This window comes from Entelurus aequoreus, linkage group LG08 (genome assembly GCF_033978785.1).
Source record: "Entelurus aequoreus isolate RoL-2023_Sb linkage group LG08, RoL_Eaeq_v1.1, whole genome shotgun sequence".
Classification (NCBI taxonomy): domain Eukaryota; kingdom Metazoa; phylum Chordata; class Actinopteri; order Syngnathiformes; family Syngnathidae; genus Entelurus; species Entelurus aequoreus.
This window is the reverse complement of record NC_084738.1, coordinates 29,974,663-29,997,131: the sequence shown is the minus strand read 5'-3', so window position 1 is coordinate 29,997,131 and position 22,469 is coordinate 29,974,663. Positions and strand designations below refer to the sequence as shown.

The 22,469-nt window shown below is 40.3% G+C and overlaps 1 protein-coding gene across 1 annotated transcript; it reads right to left on the bottom strand.

The window, feature by feature from the left end:
• Positions 1–13,671: 13,671 nt before the first annotated feature.
• LOC133655054 (forkhead box protein J1-B-like) lies at positions 13,672–22,115 on the bottom strand. Its single transcript, XM_062054960.1, has 3 exons — positions 21,877–22,115; positions 21,160–21,792; positions 13,672–15,598 (listed from the first exon to the last, which is right to left on the bottom strand). The coding sequence occupies exons 2-3, from the start codon at positions 21,736–21,738 to the stop codon at positions 14,741–14,743; spliced, it is 1,437 nt and encodes a 478-aa protein (XP_061910944.1). The 5' UTR covers positions 21,739–21,792; positions 21,877–22,115; the 3' UTR covers positions 13,672–14,740.
• Positions 22,116–22,469: the final 354 nt, after the last annotated feature.

The following is a 22,469-nucleotide window of genomic DNA, read 5'->3' as shown; positions in this document are numbered from 1 at the left end:
TATGCGTCATATAACGTACACTTACTCAGCCTGTTGTTCACTATTCTTCATTTATTTTAAATTGCCTTTCAAATGTCTATTCTTGGTGTTGGGTTTTATCAAATACATTACCCCAAAAAATGGGACTTATAATCCAGTGCGATTTATATGTTTTTTTTCCTTCTTTATTATGCATTTTCGGCCGGTGCGACTTATACTCCGGAGCGACTTATTCTCCGAAAAATACGGTAGTCGATACTACTATGATTACGTCAATATTTTTTGGCATCACAACATCTTCTTTCATTTAAAACATTTTTATATTATAAATGATAAATGATAAATAGGTTATACTTGTATAGCGCTTTTCTACCTTCAAGGTACTCAAAGCGCTTTGACAGTATTTCCACATTTACCCATTCACACACACATTCACACACTGATGGCGGGAGCTGCCATGCAAGGCGCTAACCAGCAGCCATCAGAGGCAAAGGGTGAAGTGTCTTGCCCAAGGACACAACGGACGTGACTAGGAAGGTAGAAGGTGGGGATTGAACCCCAGTAACCAGCAACACTCCGATTGCTGGCACAGCCACTCTACCAACTTCGCCACGCCGTTTATGTTTATAAACTCAGGAAATATGTCCCTGGACACATGAGGACTTTGAATATGACCAATGTATGATCCTGTAACGACTTGGTATCGGATTGATACCCAAATTTGGGGTATCATCCAAAACTAATGTAAAGTAGAAGAAGAATAAGTGATTATAACATTTTAACAGAAGTGTAGCTAGAACATGTTAAAAGAGAAAGTAAGCAGATATTGACAGTAAATGAACAAGTAGATTGATAATCAATTTTCTACCGCTTGTCCTTAACAATTTTGACAAAATAATAGAATGGAAAAAGACACAACGTGTTACTGCAGTGTTTTTCAACCACTGTGCCACTAGTGTGCCGTGAGATACAGTCTGGTGTGCCGTGGGTTATTATGTAGTTTCACCTATTTGGGTTAAAAATATTGTTTGCAAACCAGTAATTATAATCTGCAAATAATGTGCCGTTGTTGAGTGTCGGTGGTGTCTAGAGTTTGGCAGAGTAACCATGTCATACTCTTCCATATCAGTAGTTGGCAGCCGGTAGCTAATTGCTTTGTAGATGTCGGGAACACGTTGTGTGAGACGACGGGAAAAAGGTGTCTAATGCTTAAACCAAAAATAAACAAAAGATGAGTACCCCTAAGAAAAGGCATTGAAGCTTAGGGATGGCTACGGAGAACGAAACTAAAACTGAACTGGCGACAAAGTAAACAAAAACAGAATGCTGGACAACAGCAAAGACTTACAGCGTGTGGATCAGAGACGGCGTCCACAAAGTACATCTGTACATGAAATGACAATCAACAATGTCCACACAAAAAAAGATAGCAAGAACTTAAATATTCTTGATTGCTAAAAAATAACAGGCGCGAGGAATAGCACTCAAAGTAAGACATGAAACTGCAACAGGAAAATACCAACAAAACAGGAAAAGCCACCAAAATAGGAGTGCAAGACAAGAAATAAACACTACGCACGTGAAAACACCAACAAACTCAGAATAAGTCACGGCGCAGTGTGACAGGTCGTGACAGTACACCTACTTTGAGACAAGAGCTATATAGATGCATGGTTGGTTATGGTTTAAAGTCGTATCCAACAATTGCGACAACGACTTTTTATTGTCTACTGAGTTTAATTTTTTAATGATTTCTGCTGGTGGTGTGCCTCCGGATTTTTTCAAAGAAAAAAATGCGCCTTGGCTCAAAAAAGATTGAAAAACACTGTTACTGCATACGTCAGCAGCTAAATTAGGAGCCTTTGTTTGCTAACGTACTAATAAAAGACAAGTTGTCCAGTATGTTCACTATTTTATTGAAGGACAAACTTGCAATAATACACATATGTTTAATGTACCATAAGATTTTTTGTTCAAATAAAGCCAATAATGCAATTTTTTGTGGTCCCTTTTATTTAGAAAAGTACCAAAAAGTATCGAAATAATTTTGGTACCGGTACCAAAATATTGGTATCGGTACAACACTACATTCAATACACACTGTAAACAAGAGCTTTGGAACAGGCAGTCGAATCGGATTCCCCGATGTTGTGCAAAGCCCAGAGTGTGGAGAGGACATTAAAGGATGGCCAGACTTTTGAATGTCATCCAGTCTTTTCCTTTATCAATATGTGATGAGCGCCTGGAAACCAGAGCTGGATGACAATTTCCCACTGGTTCAAAGAGGTTAAGGTTACCCTCAAGGTCCTTTTGTGATGAGCACAAAATACAAGGGATTTTATGAGTTTATGCTATTGCAGGAAATGTCTTTTATCTCTCATCTAACACGTATCCGGGCCTGTAATCACTCCTGCTCAGGGGGTTCTTCACCGGCTGTAAAAAAAAAAAATAATAATACAAAAAAAAGACTTTTGGACATTTTCTCATGGCCACTACTTTTTTAGTGCCACAATGAGACATCTCATTAGTGAGAGACCCCCATCATGTGTCTTATCTGCTCCTCCCCTTGAATAGCTGTGGCTATCCCCAACAAATAGGGCATAGAAGCCTCTGTCAACATGTCACACTGAGAGAGACACTTCTTCAGCAAAGCTGGCGGACCCTGTTTATGTCTGACTCTAATCAGTCGCAGCCCAGAGGGTGCCATGATGGTAATAAACGACCACATTTCCCATCTTCTTTCTGGACCAGCACACACACACACACACGCACACACACACATACACACATATGGACTGATCTCATAAGGGCACCAGGGAGGAGATCATAAGCCATTAGAAGCAAGCAGTGATGGCTCAGCTTGTTTCTCCTTCTTTGAGCAAAGTCCGCGTGCTGAGCAGTCCTGGCCTCTCATCCAGCGAGCCTGTGAATAGAACCACGGGGCTCTGGCTCCACAGAGATAGTGTTATCTGGGCCGCCATGGGGCTCCCACAACCACCGAGTACACACACACACACACACACACACACTCATCAGCAGGGGGAGCGGACAATGAAACCTGTGGCGCAACACAAATATTGTGGCGACACGTGACACGAGACAGTGACAAACTGGGAACTTCGCGTTTGACTTTTTGGGCTTGAGTTCTCCGGCGCATCTGGGACAGTATCAGCTGGTCAGTGCACACTCTTCACTGTTGAATACTTGACTGTAGTCCCTGCTGTTTTTAAGGAATCTGAGACCCATTCCTGGAGATCTCCACACATGACCTGCCGCCTCCGGGAGCTGTGAGCCAGCCAACAATTCCAATTAAAAAGAGATTTGGGGTGGAAAAGCGCATTTTCATATAACACGGCATGGAAAATAAGTGAGGTTTTGAGGGTGTTTTTTTAAACGGGAATGAGACATATTGGGATATAGCTTAGACCGGACATTTTCGAGTAAATTGTTTTGGGGGCCACATTTCCAGAAATCTAAGAAACGGGGGGGCAAACTTCTCCGTTCACTATTCTTTATTTTGTATATTCCTGAGAACCAGCGTCCTTTACAGTAGACATTTGGTTTTGGTCTTTATACATATTTTGTCAAAGTCACAGGAGTGCATTCTACTGTTTTTAGGGACCTTCTGCTGGTCAAAGATCATCTCTATGACAGCACTCTAGTGTTGAAGTCGCGGGCCACCAATTGAATAGTCCAAATTATGAAAAAAAAGGACCTAAAATGGAACTTGAGGAACACTATGAGTATAACTAAAGAAGTTGAACAAATGGCAACTGACTGCATCCGAAGTCACAAGCTCCAGAACAGCAACACCTCAGTTACATAAATCACATTACGAAGAAAGAAAAGGACTTACAGAGGTGCCTTGAGGAACGCCTCAGTTATCTAAATCACACGTTTGGACCTCAGACCCTGTCTACATTAAGCTGGATAACTCATTAAACAAATAATTATTTAGCCTAAGCCCTGTTTCGGCCACGCTAAATCATCGTTTAAGGTTCCCCTCCTTGAATACTTTTTTACACGGGTAAGTGCGCCGTTAATTTCTTGAATCTCCGCCTCTTAGCTTTGTATAGACTCATTGATTTTTTACAAACTGAATTTGGAGAGAAAGTGACGGCAGAAAGACCGAGCCCCAGACAGGAAGTGACGTCAGAAAGAACGTGCCACAGCCAGCTTCATAATAAAGCGGTTTCGTAACTCGGAGCTAACCACTGGAAATATGGAGGCGAGTCATCCAGACATGCCGTGTTTCTCCTTCTTCTACATGTACAGACGCTTGTGGAAATCACACATGAATACCTTAAGAGAAAGCGATTGCAGCTATTTCGGATACAACACTTCTCAGACGGCAAGAGAACTTTCCAATGTCGAGGTCAGCTGTGATTCTACTTACCGAAAAACGTTGTCCATTTGTCGAAGGAGAGACAACGAGAATGCGGGCTCCGGTGCATGTGATAAAAAAGGTAGTGTGTGCTTTGTATTACCTGGCCGTCGAGGGAAGACTACAGAAAACGCCAAATGCTTTTGGACTGGCAAAGCAGACTCTATCAGTTATTGTCCGCCATGTTTGTCGCGTACTCAATGTCTAGGTCCAGAGTATATAATATATAAGTCAGCAAAAACGAATGGACAATGAAGGTGAAGGCAAAAGAGTGAGGAGTGTCCTGACCAGATAGCTAGATCCCTAGATTGATTGTTGCAAAATGTTCTTTATTACATTGTGTACTTTCACGTGTGTATTAAAGATTTTATTAATTTATGATGGAGATTAATTAGGGCCATACTTTCTATTTTTCTGTATAACATGTTTGAAAAGGGGTAGGAAGAAGCAAAGCTTATTTAATTCTACCCCTTTTCCACATTCATAGCAATTACCAACCCTAATGTTTACTTCTTGATCTCAATTTGTATCACAGTTTACATCAATAATTTCTAATTACCCAGTTCTCCTTATAGTTAAATCACTTAATTTTCAATAAGATATATAAGTTCAATAAGTTCAAGACATTTATCATAATTCTTCTTCCTTATAGTTGTAGTTTGAACAGTCTCTTAAACTGAATCATATTAGTACATTGTTTGACTTCTTTGCTTAATCCATTCCATAATTTAATTCCACATACTGATATACTAAAGGTATTGAGTGTTGTACGTGCATACAAATGTTTTAAATTAGATTTTCCTCTAAGGTTATATTTGTCCTCTTTTGTTGAGAAGAATCGTTGTGCATTCTTGGGTAGCAGGTTATAGTTTGCTCTGTGCATAATTTTAGCTGTTTGCATATGCACCAAATCACTGAATTTCAATATTTTGTATTCAATAAATAAATAGTTTGTATGTTCTCTAAATCCAACATTATGTATTATTCTAATTGAACTTTTTTGTACCACTGTTAGTGACTGAATCATACTTTTGTAGTTATTTCCCCATATTTCAACACAATAACCCAGATATGGTAACACTGGCGAGCAGCAGAGAATATGAAGTGATTTTTGGTGTACAACATATTTTGCTTTGTTCATTGTAGAAATAAGTTTTGCCACATTATGTTGTATACACAATCTATTATTACACCCAAAAATATAAATTATATCACTCTTTCAATGTCTGCTCCGTCTATTTGTATTTGTGTTTGACTTTCTCTTCTGCTGTTACTAAATAGCATTATTTTAGTTTTACTTAGATTCAAAGATAGTCTGTTTTTGTCAAATCATCTTTTTAATTTGTTAATTTCTTCTGTTACTATTTGTATTAGCTTATGTGTGTTCTCTCCTAAAAGAAAAACATGTGTGTCATCTGCAAATAGTAAGTCCTTTGTAGCAATTTTGGTCCGTGTAGTGATCCCTGTGGTATGCCGCAATATATCACTAGCACTGTTGACATATTTTCACCTATCCTCACATATTGTTTCCTGTTAAGTAGCTTCTTATCCAGTTCAAGACCAATCCTCTGATTCCACACCAATGTATTTTTTTGATTAAAATATTATGAATAATTGTCTCAAATGCTTTTGTGAGATCAATAAATACTGCTGCTGCACGTTGATTACCATCTATGGCATTGGTAATTTCCTCTGCAATTTTGAATAATATCATTAATGATGAATTGTTAGCTCTGTATCTGTATTGAAAAATAAATGAGTGTATTCAAAACAAAAATAAGTACACACATTTTTTAAGGTTGAATCACATTATGATTTCTTTTGGTAATTCATTTAAATAAATTATTTGTATTTTTCAACTGACTATATTTTGATATTGGTTTTTTTCTCAGGAACGCCTTGGGATCCCCCTTGAGGGGCTGGACGAAGTGGCTGGGGAGAGGGAAGTCTGGACTTCCCAGCTTAGCCTGCTGCCCCGCGACTCGACCTCAGATAAGCGGAAGAAGATGGATGGATGGATACTTTTTTTTTCAGGTTCCAAGCTTTTTTTTTTCCGATTCAGAATTATAACCCTAACTTTGTGTGGTGGGAGTGTTATTAAGTGAGAGGGGCGTGGCATCATGACAGACATCCATCCATCCATTTTCTACTGATTGTCCCTTTTGGGGTCGCAGGGGGGGCTGAAGCCTATCTCAGCTGCATTCGGGCAGAAGTCGCCACCTCCTCACAGGGCCAACACAGATAGACAGACAACATTCACACCATACTTGCCAACCTTGAGACCTCCGAATTCCGGAGATTGGGGGGGTTGAGGTGGGCGGGGTTGGGGGGGGGGGCAGTGTTTGGTGGTAGCGGGGGTGTATATTGTAGCCCGGAAGAGTTAAGGCTGCAAGGGATTCTGGGTATTTGTTCTGTTGTGTTTATGTTGTGTTACGGTGCGGATGTTCTCCCGAAATGTGTTTGTCATTCTTGTTTGGTGTGGGTTCACAGTGTGGCGCATATTTGTAACAGTGTTAAAGTTTTTTATACGGCCCCCCTCAGTGTGACCTGTATGCCTGTTGATCAAGTATGCCTTGCAGTCACTTACGTGTGTCTGCAGAAGCCGCATACAACATGTGACTGGGCCGGCACGCTGTTTGAATGGTGAAAAAGCGGGCGCGACGACAGGTTGTAGAGGACATTGAAGGCAGCGCCATCGCGGCACACCCTTAATATTGTTGTCCGGGTGAAAATCGGGAGAAATTCGGGAGAATGGTTGCCCTGGGAGATTTTCGGGAGGGGCACTGACATTCGGGAGTCTCCCGGAAAAATCGGGAGGGTTGGCAAGTATGATTCACACTCACATTCACACACTAGGGCCAAATTAGTGTTGCCAATCAACCTATCCCCAGGTGCATGTCTTTGGAAGTGGGAGGAAGCCGGAGTACCCGAAGGGAACCCACGCAGTCATAGGGAGAACATGCAAACTCTACACAGAAAGATCCCGAGCCCGTGATTGAACTCAGGACTACTCAGGACCTAATCCCTAACCCCTAGCACTAACCCCTGTTCCACCGTGCTTACTATCATGACAGACAGCTCAGCAAAAAGGATTGAGAGGTCTACTATCATGTTGCATTCGTGGAACTTAAAGTGATGCTATTTATTTATTAGATATTGTGTATAAAACCAAGACAGGTATACCATTAAATGAACTGAACGCACACCTCCCAGTTCATTAAAAAAAAATGTATACAGAATCTATTTTTTATTTTTTGGAACTTTTATTGATATATGACATACAGGCTACAATTGTCATTAATTTGTCTTGTCTCGGCCAATTTCCTTTAGCCTCATCGGTATTGGCATGAAACATTAATTCTGCATGGGGAGCATCTCTTTTCCCATTCTTTATTCTATTTTTGTCATATTTGCTCCACTTACACGCACTCATTGTCACGCTTATTAGTCTCATCGCTCAGAAGCGCAAACCTACCACACTCGTGTTTTTGTATATTGTGGGGAGCTGAGAGACAACAGTGGAATTCACACAGCCATCATTAAGCAACAACACGTTACAAAATGAGCCCAAAGTCGTTTATAGGCACTTTTCCACCGCAGGAACTTTTTCAGGAACTTCCCCACTTAAATAAAGTCCCCCCTGTGTTTCCATCAAAAACTACCCGGGTAAATTTTGTTCTTTAGGAACCTTTCGGAGTTCCTCCTAGCTAGGTGAGATTTTTCCGAGCGACCAGGAACATTTTTGGGTGAGGGCTGTGCTGTCGAACGCTGATTGGTTGAACACAGTTGGGGGCGTTACTAAAATCTCTCTTTCAAACACGACCGCCATTGCAATATACACAGCGAATTGTTTATTTATTCTTTCTTGTGCATTTCTATTATAACAAACTTAACAACAGAGAGAAAGAAGAACGAAATGAACTTTCGACATGTAAGAACTTTTGTGCGACATCTTTGTGCTGAAGAACGCTGATCAGTGGCAGTGTTTTTACTCAGCCAGAGTCTTTGAACTATATGCATTTTATTATTGTTTATTAATTTTAGTAATTTAATTTCGACACGTGAAGCTACGAGAAGTGGATGGACTCTTTTAAACGTATTTACGGAGGAGTATGAAGCCGCTTACTACTCTGACTTCATTGGATAAATGAAAAATAAAGGAGGCAGCACACGAGTGGAACGAAGGTAAATAACATCAAATATTAACTATTTACTTTCTTACATGTTCTAAAAGTAGTCAGTGACACTCCATTTGTGTAGTTATTAGCTTCAACCAAGTGCACAGACCGAATGCTAATGCTAACGCTAAAGCCGGTGTATTTGTGTTGTCGGCGTGAGATAAACACTGACATTTTTTCTTATATATTGTAAAATGACTGTGACATAATATGTCATCAGCCTGATTTGTGTAAACTACCCTGAACTGTGAAATGTAGTGCAAACACAAACCACACACTTCTACAGGAACCTATACATCCAAGAACCAGAGGTTCCAGGAACCAAAGGCTCCTGAACTTTTGGTGGAAAAGGGCCTCATAGTAGCGAATTTGGCAACATTTATTTTACTTGGTCTCATTGTACACAACTATGGTGCGTTCAACAATGGCTAAATAAAGTGGAAACTGGAACTCAATAAAGCACAGTGGAAAAAAACAAAACAAATATGCAAAAACTGTGGGCTTCCGAGCAGTATATTATTTTTCCCCAAAATTGCATCCATTGTTCAGTAATTGGAGACCTCTGGTGTAGTCCACCTCAGGTGTTCCCTGAAGGCAAAGTGCTAGGGGACGCCCCCTGTGATTTTTTTATTTTTATTATTAGCAGACTGTTGTGATTCCATGCCCCTCATGTGAAATTCTGGTGAAAAGTCTGAATCTGAAAAAAAAAATTTAAATAAATTTCAAAAAGAAAAATCAGAAACTGGAAAAAATGTAACTTAAAAAAATATTTGAATATGAAAAAACGCACACTCATATTAAAAAATATGACAATGGAAACATTGAGAAAATAAATTAATTCAAAATAATTACCAGAGTGAATCATGATTATATTCAACCTGAAAAAAAAAATGGTGTGCACTTAATTTTATTTTAAATACACTGATGCATTTTTCTAAATTTTACTTTAAAACTAGATTTTTCAGTTAGAGTGAATTAAGGTAATACACTGAGTTGGGTTTAGTTTTTTCAAGTACAAAACATTAAGCCCTAATATAGCTTCATATTTAAATTACTGGTCTGGCCAATTTGAATGTCACAAAATAAACTTTTGCACTTTTTGGGAATTTTGCGCATCGACACGTGACTTCCCTCTTCTTTGCATTCTAAATAGATCCCTAAATTCTAAAAAACTGCTGTTACGAGGCGGCTAACAATACAGGTAATGAGGATACAATCTATTCCGCCTATAAAGCCTTCTAAAAAGCACCCCAAAACTTCCAACACTGTTTTATATATAAGCTGTGAGTACATATGTAACATTAATAATAAAATGTATTTTTTACAGTATTTTGCTTTTTTTAAGCATTTTAAGAACTTATTTTCAGGCTGCATTGATGTCACACAGCATCGCAACGAACGCTACTTGTGTCAATAACAACATAGAGAGAGGTTTCTGTGTCTGCTACCACTAATGCCACACTTGGAGTGTTATCATGTAGCATTATTGCTAAACCTTTTAAATAACAACATAAAAAAGTGACCTAAGATGTCCGCTCTTGTAGGTTGTATCTTTCAGCACTTGTGCTCTCCTTGAGCTGGTGAATTTAAAATAATACTCAACTCTTCACGTAAAAAGTATTCCTGGCGATGTTGCGATGGTAGCGTGTGGATTTTTGAAGTTTACCAACTTTCCAGCTTGGTGCAACAACCTTCTACATACAGGTGGGATGCAGGATTTGTAATTAAGCATTAATTCGAATAGCTAGCTACTGGATAGTGGTCAGAGAAGCAGTTTGAGCAAGGGGATGTTTCATGACTCCAAACAAGTAGTTCCTCCATGTTAGCTCCTACAATAACAATGTTGCCATAGCTTGCTTAAAATGCAGATCACGGCATGTAAATGGAACGTTCTTGGCGGGGGTTTTTTTTAGACCACTTAATAGGCGGAATAGCTGAATCCCTAATCCTTACATTGTTAGCGGCAGTTTGTCCACTATTTGAAAAGGGAAATACGTGTGCTCTTGTCTCACTTAGGGATTGTGGATGATGGGAAAAATTCCTGAAAAAAGTAGCAGTTCGGCCACCCTTTAAGCACCATCTCTAGTCCCAAGTGACCAAAAGGTTACCGAATGCGAGAAAAAAGCACCATCCTCTCAGTTTTGCCCGCGAGAGGCAATGATGAGAGGTATAGCAGATTACTCTCGCTTAACAAGTGGCTGGCTAGTTTTTGTAGAGAACAGGGACTAACGTTTATTGATAATTGGCCCTTTTTCCGGGGAAAACCGGGCTTGCTGATGAGGGACGGCCTTCACCCTAACCAGGAAGGCACCGTCACTCTGTCTAGAAACATAGTTTATTGGTTAAGTCACACTTGACAAACATCACAAGAACAAGCCTGGTCACAGACAAATACAAGGGGTTGGGGGTCCCCACATCTGCGGTCCCTTCCAAGGTTTCTCATTGTATCCCATTGGGTTGAGTTTGTTCTTGCCCTGATGTGGGATCTGAGCCAAGGATGTCGTTGTGGTTTGTGCAGCCCTTTGATACACTTGTGATTAAGGGCTATATAAATAAACTTTGATTAATTGAGTTTTGTAACATTAACCTGAATGCACCTCACAGTTCATTTTGAAACGTCTGTCAAGAGCTCACATCAATGAACACCCATGGACATGTTCCATTAGCAGCCACGCTGTAACATTGTAACCATGTTTGACACATTTTGACTCATGCATTGCAGTTTAGCGCTTGAGCGGTTCCTTTTTCACGTAGATAACCTTGGTTCAAAATATCCCAAAAATCCATGTTTTTCTGGAAAAGTCTAAACTGGCTTTCCTGTAAATGAAACCAGTGGTTTTGACAAAGATGCCCCAACCTTATGCAGGATATTAATTATCATCTACTTAAGTTTTCTTCTGTAAATATCTCCTTTACTTCACATTGTAGCTCCAGTCATTAGGGAAATCCGATTAATAAAAATGGAGGTAGTTTTTGTTGTTGTATTGATGTACTGTATAGCGCTACTGCCAGAGCTTGGGGACTACTTTATGCATAGCAATACATGTTCTTCTAGGTACTTTTTGGACTATAAGCATTAGCGTATGGCTAGACATGGACATAACTTTGTTTTGGGCGGTTGGGAGCAGCAGGGTACATTTGCATTATTTGTTTCTACACTCTGAGTTTGAGTTTGAGTTTATTTCGAACATGCAAGCATACAACATGATACATCACAATTTCCAGGTTCTCTTTTCAACATGTTCGAAAAGGAGTAGGAAGAAGCAGAGCTTATTTAATCCTACCCCTTTTCTTTTACATAACAGTTTCTAAAACTTTTGTTCACTTCCTGTTCTCAATTTATTCACAATATACTTTGATTGATTGATTGATTGATTGATTGATTGACAATATACTCCATAAGTAATCACAATAAAAATAAATAAATAAATAATAATTGGTGAAGTAAGTTACATTTCATATGATGAGATAAGTAAGATTATTTTGAGAGTGAAAGAATGAATGAATTAAATAAATTCAGCATTCTAGTATTCATGTTAGAATGATACACAATCTTGCAGCTGGGTGGCAACAGTGCTCAGTCTAATCAACAGGCTCCCTGTTCTAGTTGTAAGTAAGGCAGAACATTAAAATGGTTGAGCGCTGTATTAAAGAAAAAAATGATCAAAAAACATGACCAATTCCAGTGTATGACTGCTTGTCTGCACCACACTAAGGATGTTATAATAATATCTAAACGGCGGACATTTATCCATGAAAATATGGAGAAGCAGCTGATGGTGTGTTTTGTTTTGACATTACTTTATGAAACTATTGTAGCTGTTAGTAGTACATTCTGTTGTATAATAAAATAGTTTTATAGCCAAAAGTTTATTACATATTCAAATAGTGATTGTTGTGGGCCAACCACCAATTTAATTAATTTTAATTTATTTGACGCTGATTAGCAACACATGTTTTTCACGGTACCATCTGTGTCACAGACTGTGTTTACTCATACCCTAAGGACACCTACTGTACGAGTTAAATTGGTTCTGTGATGGAATTTGCAGCCCAAAATACTCATGAAATGAATTGAAATTAAGTGAATCTGTGCCTGGCACCCAAAAACAATTTTAACATATAAAATTATGTTTTTTCGAGCTGACGAACATTGTATCATAGTCATTTTATGAAATACTGTAATGATAATGTCCAGCATTTACATTGAAGAGTAGACATTGATAATATATCCTTTCAGACGCCTCTCCTTCAAACACACCATCAGCAGCTTTTCCATATTTTCATGGATAAATGTTATTGACTTATTCTGCTTCAGTATGGTGCATATATTGTAAAAGTGATACACACACCTCTGCCATGTGCTTTGCTGATTTCTTTATTTAATTCAATGAATATATTACGCTTCTTTTCCTCACCACTGTTCTTCACACCCCTTTAGAACCATGGTTGGAAAAGTTGTTTTGTCCAGTTATTCGTCTAATAGCTAGTATTAGCTAATATGCAATCAAATGAGACACGGGATGTTTTGGTCGGATCTTACAGGGTTGTCTATGACATCTCATATGCTAACTACCAATGGGGAGGCTCAAAACCCAAATTTTTGCTCGCACCCTAATGCATAATTAGAGAGCTCATAACTCCCCCCCTAATGCATAATTAGAGAGCTCGTATCTCCCCAAAAAGTATTTGTTGACTCTCTTTGACTAAGCATTTTTATAGTTTAATCTGATTAATTTATTTACAGTCAATGATTAGTTGATTGGCAAGAAGTTGTTTTCTAAGAGCACAGACCTCATTTGCAACTTTTTCTACCTCAAAGAAAAAGGTTAAACACTCATATAAACAAGGCGTTGGCTAGTTTAGTGAGGTACTTGGATTTGGACCACATTTTTCACCATTACTGTAGAACATGTGAAAAAATAACAACTTGAGTTGACTTCCCTGACAGTTTCATTGCATTCATGTCGGATACATTGTGTTTATCTTCGTCATATCGGACTTTGGCAAGTGAAGGACACAGTTGCGTTATCATTTGTTGTTTAATGTCGCCATGTGTTGCATCAAAGCATGGTTGCATGTTTAAACAGCTTTTAAAAAAAGTACAAAGGAAATAACATTGTGAGATTAAACAATGACATAATCGATCAGTATGATACATCAATTAAATGTGGCCTGTCTGAATTGAAGCTATGTTCTTCTTGATCCAGCAGCATTTTTATTCCCATACATATTAAAAATTATGTGATTTAGGTTTCGTAACAGAGAAAAATGTATCACCCAGTGACAAAAATGCAACCAATCAACAGAGAAAAAAAAACAATGACCTGCATATTTCTTTATAAAAAAAAGATTTTTGGCGGAATATAATCAGCAAATCACTACAGTAAAAGTGTAAATCAGAAAGAAAAAAAAATGTAATCCAAAGAAAACAGACTTTTTTAACCAGATAAATTATTGCAAGCAATGGAAATTAGAAATGCATTATGATCAATACTCACTACCATAAAAAATGTAAAAAGAACAAATATTAGATGATGCCTATCAAAGTGCATAATGTTTGCAATCCATTTCATGTCCGTGCCTCCGGTTAGCAATGAGCAAAATGGTCCTGCTTTATGTTACATCCTGTAGTAAATTAATATATTCCTTCATACAATATAGCATAGCCTGAGGTGACTTGATTGCTATTTTTGACGATAGTCATAAAGGTATTTGCGTCTCTCGTCATCGCACACGGCAAAGACATTTGGCGATGCCATGTAAGATGTTTTACTGCACTGTTAGTAAAAAGAAAAAGGGGAAAAAAAGTTGAATGCTAATGTAGCAAAATAGAATCCAGTATCTCTTTTTACTTCCAGTTCCACCATGACAGTGCTCAGTCGTACAGAGTGCTTTTAGAGTACCTGGTGCCACAACGGTCACATAGTCCACAAAAAAGGCTGTGGAGTGGATTTTTCAATCTGATTTTTCAGATGTCTAGAGCACCCTTGGAAAGACCCGAAATATATGTAATTTTTATAGTCCTTCCGTATGTTTACTTGCTCGGTAAAGTCAGCATAAGTCTGGCATTATTAGAATGTTTGAATCAAAACACAAAGAGAGTGGTGGGTTACCCTACCCCTTCAAGGTGGACTGGAAATCCGACTTTGATTGGATGCAAATGTAATTAGGAGTCAATGAGTTTTGGTGTCAAAGATCACAGGTAGGCCTCCACCCGTTCCCATGGTTGCATCTCCATAAAGAAGCTCTCACACAAACCAAAGCTCTGATCCAGAGTCAGCGAAATGGACTGCACCTCCTCTTTGATCTCTTCCCAGGGCTGCAGCACCGCCTCCTCTGGCTGCTCCTGGAATAGCGAGGAAGCCTCTTCGAAATTCTGCATGTGATGCTGACCCTGCAGGAGCTGATCTTGTCCGTCCAGCAGTCGAGGGTGCTGCTGTGGCGGCGGCACGTGCAGCTCCGCCACGTTGACGTCCGGGTTGCCATAGGAGGACTGGGGGTGGTTCAGGTGCTGACTCTGTCCCATGAGGTCCCCTGTCCCGCACCAGCTCCCCAGCCCGGCCGAGTGCTGCCTCCCTTGCATGGTAACTTCCATCTCGCAGCCCAGTGAGCTCAGCGCCATGTTGATGTCCAAATCCTCGAAGGTGCTACAATTCCCGCTCAGGACGTCGTCAAAAATGGATGTCAGGTCGAAATCTCCTCTCAGGATGTCCGCTTTGCTGGCGTCCGTCGCCAGAAGAGGGGACTCAGTCACCCTTTGAGCTTTGCTGTTGCTCTTTCTTTTATCGCCTAGATCCTTGCCACTTTGGTACGGGCAGCCATCATTGGTCCTGTGGTAACTTGGAACCAATTTGTTTTGTCTGTGAGTGCCACTGTTGTTGTTGTTGTTGTTGTAGCTGTTTGCAGACATCCTCCTGCGCTTGAAGATGCCATTGACAAACATGTCAGCATACTGAGGATCAATCTGCCAGAAGCCTCCTTTACCCGGTTCATCCTTCTGTCTGGGGACTTTCTTGAAACACTTGTTGAGGGACAGGTTGTGACGAATTGAGTTCTGTGAAGACGAGAACAAATATTTGATCAAGTGTTCCTTTTGACACTATTTTTCTGATTAGAAATCAGGTCCCAAAACCTTTATTATAGGCCTGCTGCAATGCAAGCAGCCCATATTATTATTAGATAGATAGATAGATAGTACTTTATTGATTCCTTCAGGAGAGTTCCCTCAGGAAAATTAAAATTAAAATTCCAGCAGCAGTGTACAGAATTGAGATCGAATTAAAAAAAAAAAAAGTAAATAATGGGGGTATAAATGGAAACAAAATAGAAAAATATTACAATAGAATAAAAAACAAAAAGCATCAATGAGAATACAAATATAACAGTAAAATAAGAATATAACAAGAGAAACTAGGCATTAGTGACCATGTTATGAAAACGTATTACACTGTTATTGTTTTGCATCCCCCGTCATTCTAATACCCCCCCTCCCTCCCAGAGAGGAGTTGTACAGTCTAATGGCGTGTGGGACAAAGGAGTTTTTTATTGCTCATACTTCAACTTTTTATTATAGTTCCGCACGTTTCTCTTACTTTTAATACGTGACAAACCGGCCAACGAACCCCCACATATGTTATACCGTCGGAAAGGTCTCGTTCGCGCAGATGTGGGTATTTTAAGGTGGTAACATCAGTATGTCAACACCTTCCGATTCTCTAATCCTAATAATATAATTTAAGAAGTTTGATGACTTCTAATTGATAGAGATAGTTGCCTTTTTTTAACTGTTCTGCGACTGGCTTTTGAGCTGCCGAGCCCAGCCAATCTTTACCACAGCTGTGTTACATGCAAAATATTGTACTCACATGAACTTCAAAAGGAATGAGACACAATTACGTTTCAATAGTCCATGTAACACACATGCAGGAGTTGCATTAATTTCAAGAGGGTGTCTTGCTAGAAAATCAGCTCGAATTTGAGAGCAAGCTGTAGTCCATCCACAGTACAAAGCCGCTTCTAAGATACTAATCTTCACCACCATGGCAGAAAATAAACTAGGTTTCTTCCATGTAGCATTATCACTAGAGGATTAGAGGAAAAGGAATCACGATACACACAAAGACCGAGCAGGACGACACAAGAAGCTAACGGCGAAAGAATCAATGGAGGATCAACCCAGACGTTGACACTATCGATACCTGGTCTCGTGTCAGTGTATAAATGATACTGAAGTGATGAGATTAATATTTTCCTTCTTTTGTTTTTATTATTACAAAATATTTTTGGGTGGTTTTTGTTGATGTTTACAAACTCAGGGAGTAAGTCTCTGGATACAGGAAGGCTTTAAGGGTAAAACTTAAATGACTTAAATGGGAGCCCATAGTAGCTTTTGCTTTTGTTTAGTTATTGCGCACTAGCCATTTTATTTTGTTAAAAAAAACCTATGTACCATTCAATGGTACAACTTTGATATGTCATCTGATTTACAACAATTCAAGCAAATTATACATTGAATAAGATAAGCTTTATATTTAGAAAAAAAAATATTATTGTGTTTACTTTAGTTACTCGCTGTAAAACATTTTCTATAGTCATCGGATCGGAACTCGAAATCGGATCGGAGGCCCAAAAAATCGGATTGGGATCAGAGGCCAAAAATGTTGATTGGGACATCCCCACAAATTGATTATACATTTTTGTCACATAGAACACAGGTGTCAAACTCAAGCCCCTTGGGCCACCTCATTTTTACTTGGCCTGCCACATCATTTTAATGGCCTTCGAAAGGCTGGAAATAAAAAAAGCACGTTTTGACTAAATGCATTTGTTCTTTCAGTTACGACAGAAAAATGTACTGCATGCCATTGCATACATGGTCTACACCAGGGGTGTCAAACTAATTTTAGATCGGGGGCCACATGGAGTAAAATCTACTCCCAAGTGGGCCGGACTGGTAAAATCACGGCACGATAACTTAAAAATAAAGACACCTTCAGATTGTTTTCTTTAAATAAAAGAAGCACATTCTGAAAATGTACAAATCATAATGTTGTTGTTTTGTTTTTTTACACTTACATGTTGCGGTTATTACAGTGGTTCTTAACCTGGGTTCCATCGAACCCTAGGGGTTCGGTGAGTCGGGATCAGGGGTTCGGCGGAGGTCAAGACCCACCCGACTCATCGTGTAAATAAAAACTTCTCCCTATCGGCGTATTACGGATACGGTAACCGCAGAAGTCAGACTGATTTGCAGGTGTGTAATTTGTTGTGAGTTTATGCACTGTGTTGGTTTTGTTCTTTGAACAAGGTGATGTTCATGCACGGTTCATTTAGTGCACCAGTATAAAAACATGGTAACACTTTAGTATGGGGAACATATTCACCATTAATTAGTTGCTTATTAACATGCAAATGAGTAACATATTGGCTCTTAACTAGTCATTATTAAGTACTTATTAATGTCTTATTCGGCATGGCCTCATTATAACCCTAACCCTCTAACCCTGGCCCTAACCCTCTAACCCTAACCCTGATTGATTGAAACTTGTATTAGTAGATTGCACAGTAAAGTACATATTCCGTACAATTGACCACTAAATGGTAACACCCGAATATGTTTTTCAACTTGTTTAAGTCAGGGTCCACGTAAATCAATTCAAAGTAAACCAAACCTAACCAAATAACTCTAAATTAAGTCTTTGTTACTTAGAATATGTTCCCCATACTAAAGTGTTACCAAAAACATATAACTTTGTCTTGAATTTGAAAAAAAAAAATTGTTTTAATTTTTTACTAAAGAAGAGTTCGGTGAATGCGCACATGAAACTGGTGGGGTTCCGGTACCTCCAACAAGGTTAAGAATCACTGGGTTAATAGTATTTTATCTTTATTTGTCGTTATTTATACTTTCTGAATAAATTATGTGATAATGTTCATCAATCAACTCATTGGTGTTAATTTTCAATCTATTGAGATACAAAAAAAAATACCAAAATCAAATTACAGGATGTTATTCGTGTAGTTTGCTAATTCTCCTCGACTGATGCACTAACAATCATGTGGTTTATTTGTTTTACATATGTAGCATCATCTACAAAGATACAAAGAATTCCTATTGCGACATGTAGTGGACACATTTAGAACAGCAGTTTATTTTATTAAAACATTTCAGCTCACTTTTATACTAAAACTTATCCTGTGGGCCAGATAAAACCTGTTTGCGGGCCGGATCCGTACGTTTGACACCCCTGGTCTACACCTAATAGTACGTGATCATGCAACAAGATGTTTTCAAGCATTTTTGGAGGGGTGTGGGGGTATCAAAAATGAATGCTTAAATATCTGCTTGTCACCTTTCAAAGAGTTATCCATCAGTCTGTTTGTAAAAATGTGATAATCAAAAACAGTTGTCTTTGCAAATCGTGTAACAATCCATCCATCCATCCATTTTCTACCGCTTGTCCCATTCTGGGTCGCGGGTGGTGCTGGAGCCTATCTCAGCTGCATTCGGGCAGAAGGTGGTGTACACCCTGGACAAGTCGCCATCTCATCGCAGGGCCCACACAGACAGACAGACAACATTCACACTCACATTCACACCATTTAGGGACCATTTAGTGTTGCCAATCAACCTATCCCCAGGTGCATGTTTTTGGGGGTGGGAGGAAGCCGGAGTACCCACGCAGTCACGGGGAGAATATGCAAACTCCACACAGAAAGATCCCGAGCCCGGGATTGAACTCAGGACCTTTGTATTGTGAGGCACATGCACTAACCCCTGTAGCACCGTGCTGCCCAGGCATCATAATAATCCACTCAATTCCCCCCAAAAACGAATTAAATCGCTGGAATATAAAGACAATACAACATAGATCCATAAACGTAGATGGATATGAAAACGTGCAATATATTCATCTGTACAGTAATCTATTTATTTATATCTGCACCTTATTGCTCTTTTATCCTGCACTACAACGAGCTAATGCAACGAAATGTCGTTCTTATCTGTACTGTAAAGTTAAAATTTGACTGACAATAAAAGGAAGTCCAAGTCTAAGGCTCTACACCAGGGGTGTCAAACGTACGGCCCGAGGGCCGGATCAGGCCCGCGAATAGGATTTATCCGGCCCACGGAATGAGTTTGTTAAGTATAAAAACGTACCCGAAATTTTTTAATGAAAGAAACTAATGTTCTAAATGTGTCCACTGGATGTCGCAATAGCAATTCTTTGTAGATGATGCTACATATGTACAAAATAAACCACATGTTAGTGCACCAGTCAAAGAAAATTATCAAACTACATAAATAACATTTTGTTATTTGATTTTGATATAATTTTTTATCTTGATAGATTGAAAATTAACACCAATGAGTTGACTGATGAACATTATCACATCGTTTATTCAGAAAGTATAAATAACGACAAATAAAGATAGAATACTATTAACCGCAACATAAGTGTAAAAAACCCCAAAAACATTACGATTTGTACATTTTCAGAATGTGCTTGTTCTATTTTTAAACAAAGAAAACAAAAAAAAAGAAGTTATCGTGCCGGGATTTTACCAGTCTGGCCCACTTGGGAGTAGATTTGTCTCCATGTGGCCCCCGATCTAAAATGAGTTTGACACCCCTGCTCTACACGTTTATATTCATATATATTCATGGCCCTCTGAGGGCAGCCATAATTCCAAAGTGGCCCTCAATAAAATCGAGTTTCATACCCTTGGAATTCTCAAACTGTGGTACGTGTACCACTGGCGGTCAGGGGCGCCGCTAGGGATTTTGGGCCCCATGAAAAGAATCTTTACAGGGCCCCCAACACAGCGGCAACATTATAATTTCATCATCATTAGGGGCCTCTCTGGGCCCCCCTCCATCATGGGCCCCTAGAATCCGTCTCCTTTACCCCCCCTTTTTCGGTGCCCCTGCTGGCGGTATGCGGGCTCCCTCTAGTTGTATGCCAAAGAATCACTTGATTGGAGTGTTTTATTTTCCTATATTCACACACTGTGTTAGCGTTCAAATTGTGTGTAATGAGTGGCCAAAAGATTATATATCATTGTTAAATAAATCCTCTGCCTTGTTTTTAATGAATATTTAGGCCTACTTCGCTACTGTATTTTAACATTGCACATTATGTTGGTGGAAAGAGTTTGGGAACCACTGGTTTAGATGACACAACATGCATTCACCGTGGTAAGGGAGAAACCGTACAAGTGACTTAGAGGCGTATTTTAAAATCAGTGTAACCGCAACAGCAATGGAACATATATTTAGTTGTTGTGTGTTTGTGTATGGAAGCAAATGCACCTAATGAGGCTTTCAGGGAAACGCTGTTCGTTTTCAAACATGGTCAGCTGTGCTTTGCTGATCTCTCTCTCAGGAGTGCTCATTAGCACACAAGTGCTCTCTGCACCCCTGGCACCATAAACCCATATGGAGGAGAGGAAATATGGAAGCCCATGTTAACGAATATGTGCTTTTGATCCCATTTAATGATTGTTTCTTCCCCCCTCACACCTGTGCGCCTGTTGCTGACACTGGAGTCAATTACTGTTGTCTCCCTCAGTTATTTATCTGACTCATCAATAATTGACGTGCTCTGCAGTTACCTGCCAGCTGGGCTCCGCGTGTCTGTAGTAGCAGAAGTTCTCGGTGATCCAGTTGTAGATGGTGGATAAAGTCACTTTGGGCTGCTTGCTGGCCTGCATGGCCATGCAGATGAGAGAGGCGTAGGAATAAGGCGGTTTCACTTTCGGGTTCGTCTTGTAGTCGACCTCCACGGGGGGGCTGGCCTGGATCGGAATGGAAGGGTAGCCGCCGGCGAGGTGCGCGTAATTGGACAAAGTGGAGTCGCTCCCGGAGGTGACCGGGCTGCCGAGGTACAGCGGCATCCCGGTGGCGGCGGTGTCTCCCGCGGGCGGGCTGGAGGGCGACTCCGTGCCCCCTCTGGCGGGGAAACGTGTCAGATAGAGGTGGTGATGATGCGAGGATGCAGAGGAGGAGAAGCCGCCGTGCGCCGCGGCCGCGTTGGGCGGCTCCGGCTCCGCGCTCACGATGGAGAAATTCTGCAGCCAGTGGAGGCTTGTGAGGCTGTCATCCAGCGGGGCAGAGTCCGATGAGATGACCGGATCGTGCAGCCATTTCTCCTTGAACTTAGTAGCGATCTCCGGGCTTGTCAGAACCGGCATCCTTGATCGTGGGCCGAATAATCAGCAGATTGGCATTTAAAGTTGGCTCGGACCCTTTAGGGGGAAAGTGGAACAAAGCACAATTTTTGATTAGTCTTTTAAAGCATGCATTAAATGTTAAAACAGATTAAATGTTACCTTATTGTTGTTTTTCTGCAGAGGATGCACCTGTTGCAGCGCGTCCTGCCTCTTTAAGGACTCCAGCGGCGCGTCAGGTTTGCGCGCAACAAGTGCTTTGCTTTGCTTTTGGACAAATCCGGAATAGATCTTAGATCACGTCCATGTCGGTGGTTTGGGTTGATGCTGCGCAGCTCCTGTGGAGTCAAGACGTGAGACGGTGAGGAAGAAGTATACAATAAGACGGGCTGCCTGCGCTCACCACCACCCGTCCCCCCTAATCCCCCCCCCCCCCCCCCCTTTTCAATGACTGGAGGGAGCTCTGATTGGCTACTGGCTCTTTCTCTCAAATCCCTCTTACTTCGAATTCACCTCCCTGCTCTTACACCCTCTGAAATTTGACCTAGGAGCGCGCCCTCAGCCTGCTGCGCGCCACACGTCCCGCTATCAGATACACTTTGGCACCTGCAAAACTACTACTGACAAATGCCAACAACGGTTTTGAGACTTTCGAGTTAGCACGCAGGCACTGAATAGTGTCCAGGGCCAAATCCGGGCCCTGTGCATACATGCAAGAGCACTTGATTTCGCAATGTATTGTGGGGGCTGGGTAG

Coding starts and splice junctions, on each gene's coding strand:
- LOC133655054 (XM_062054960.1), bottom strand. CDS start 21,738: ATGCCGGTTCTGACAAGCCCGGAGATCGCTACTAAGTTCAAGGAGAAA. Junction 15,599..21,159: donor ACGCGGAGCCCAGCTGGCAG/GTAACTGCAGAG, acceptor TCGTCTTCACAG/AACTCAATTCGTCACAACCT.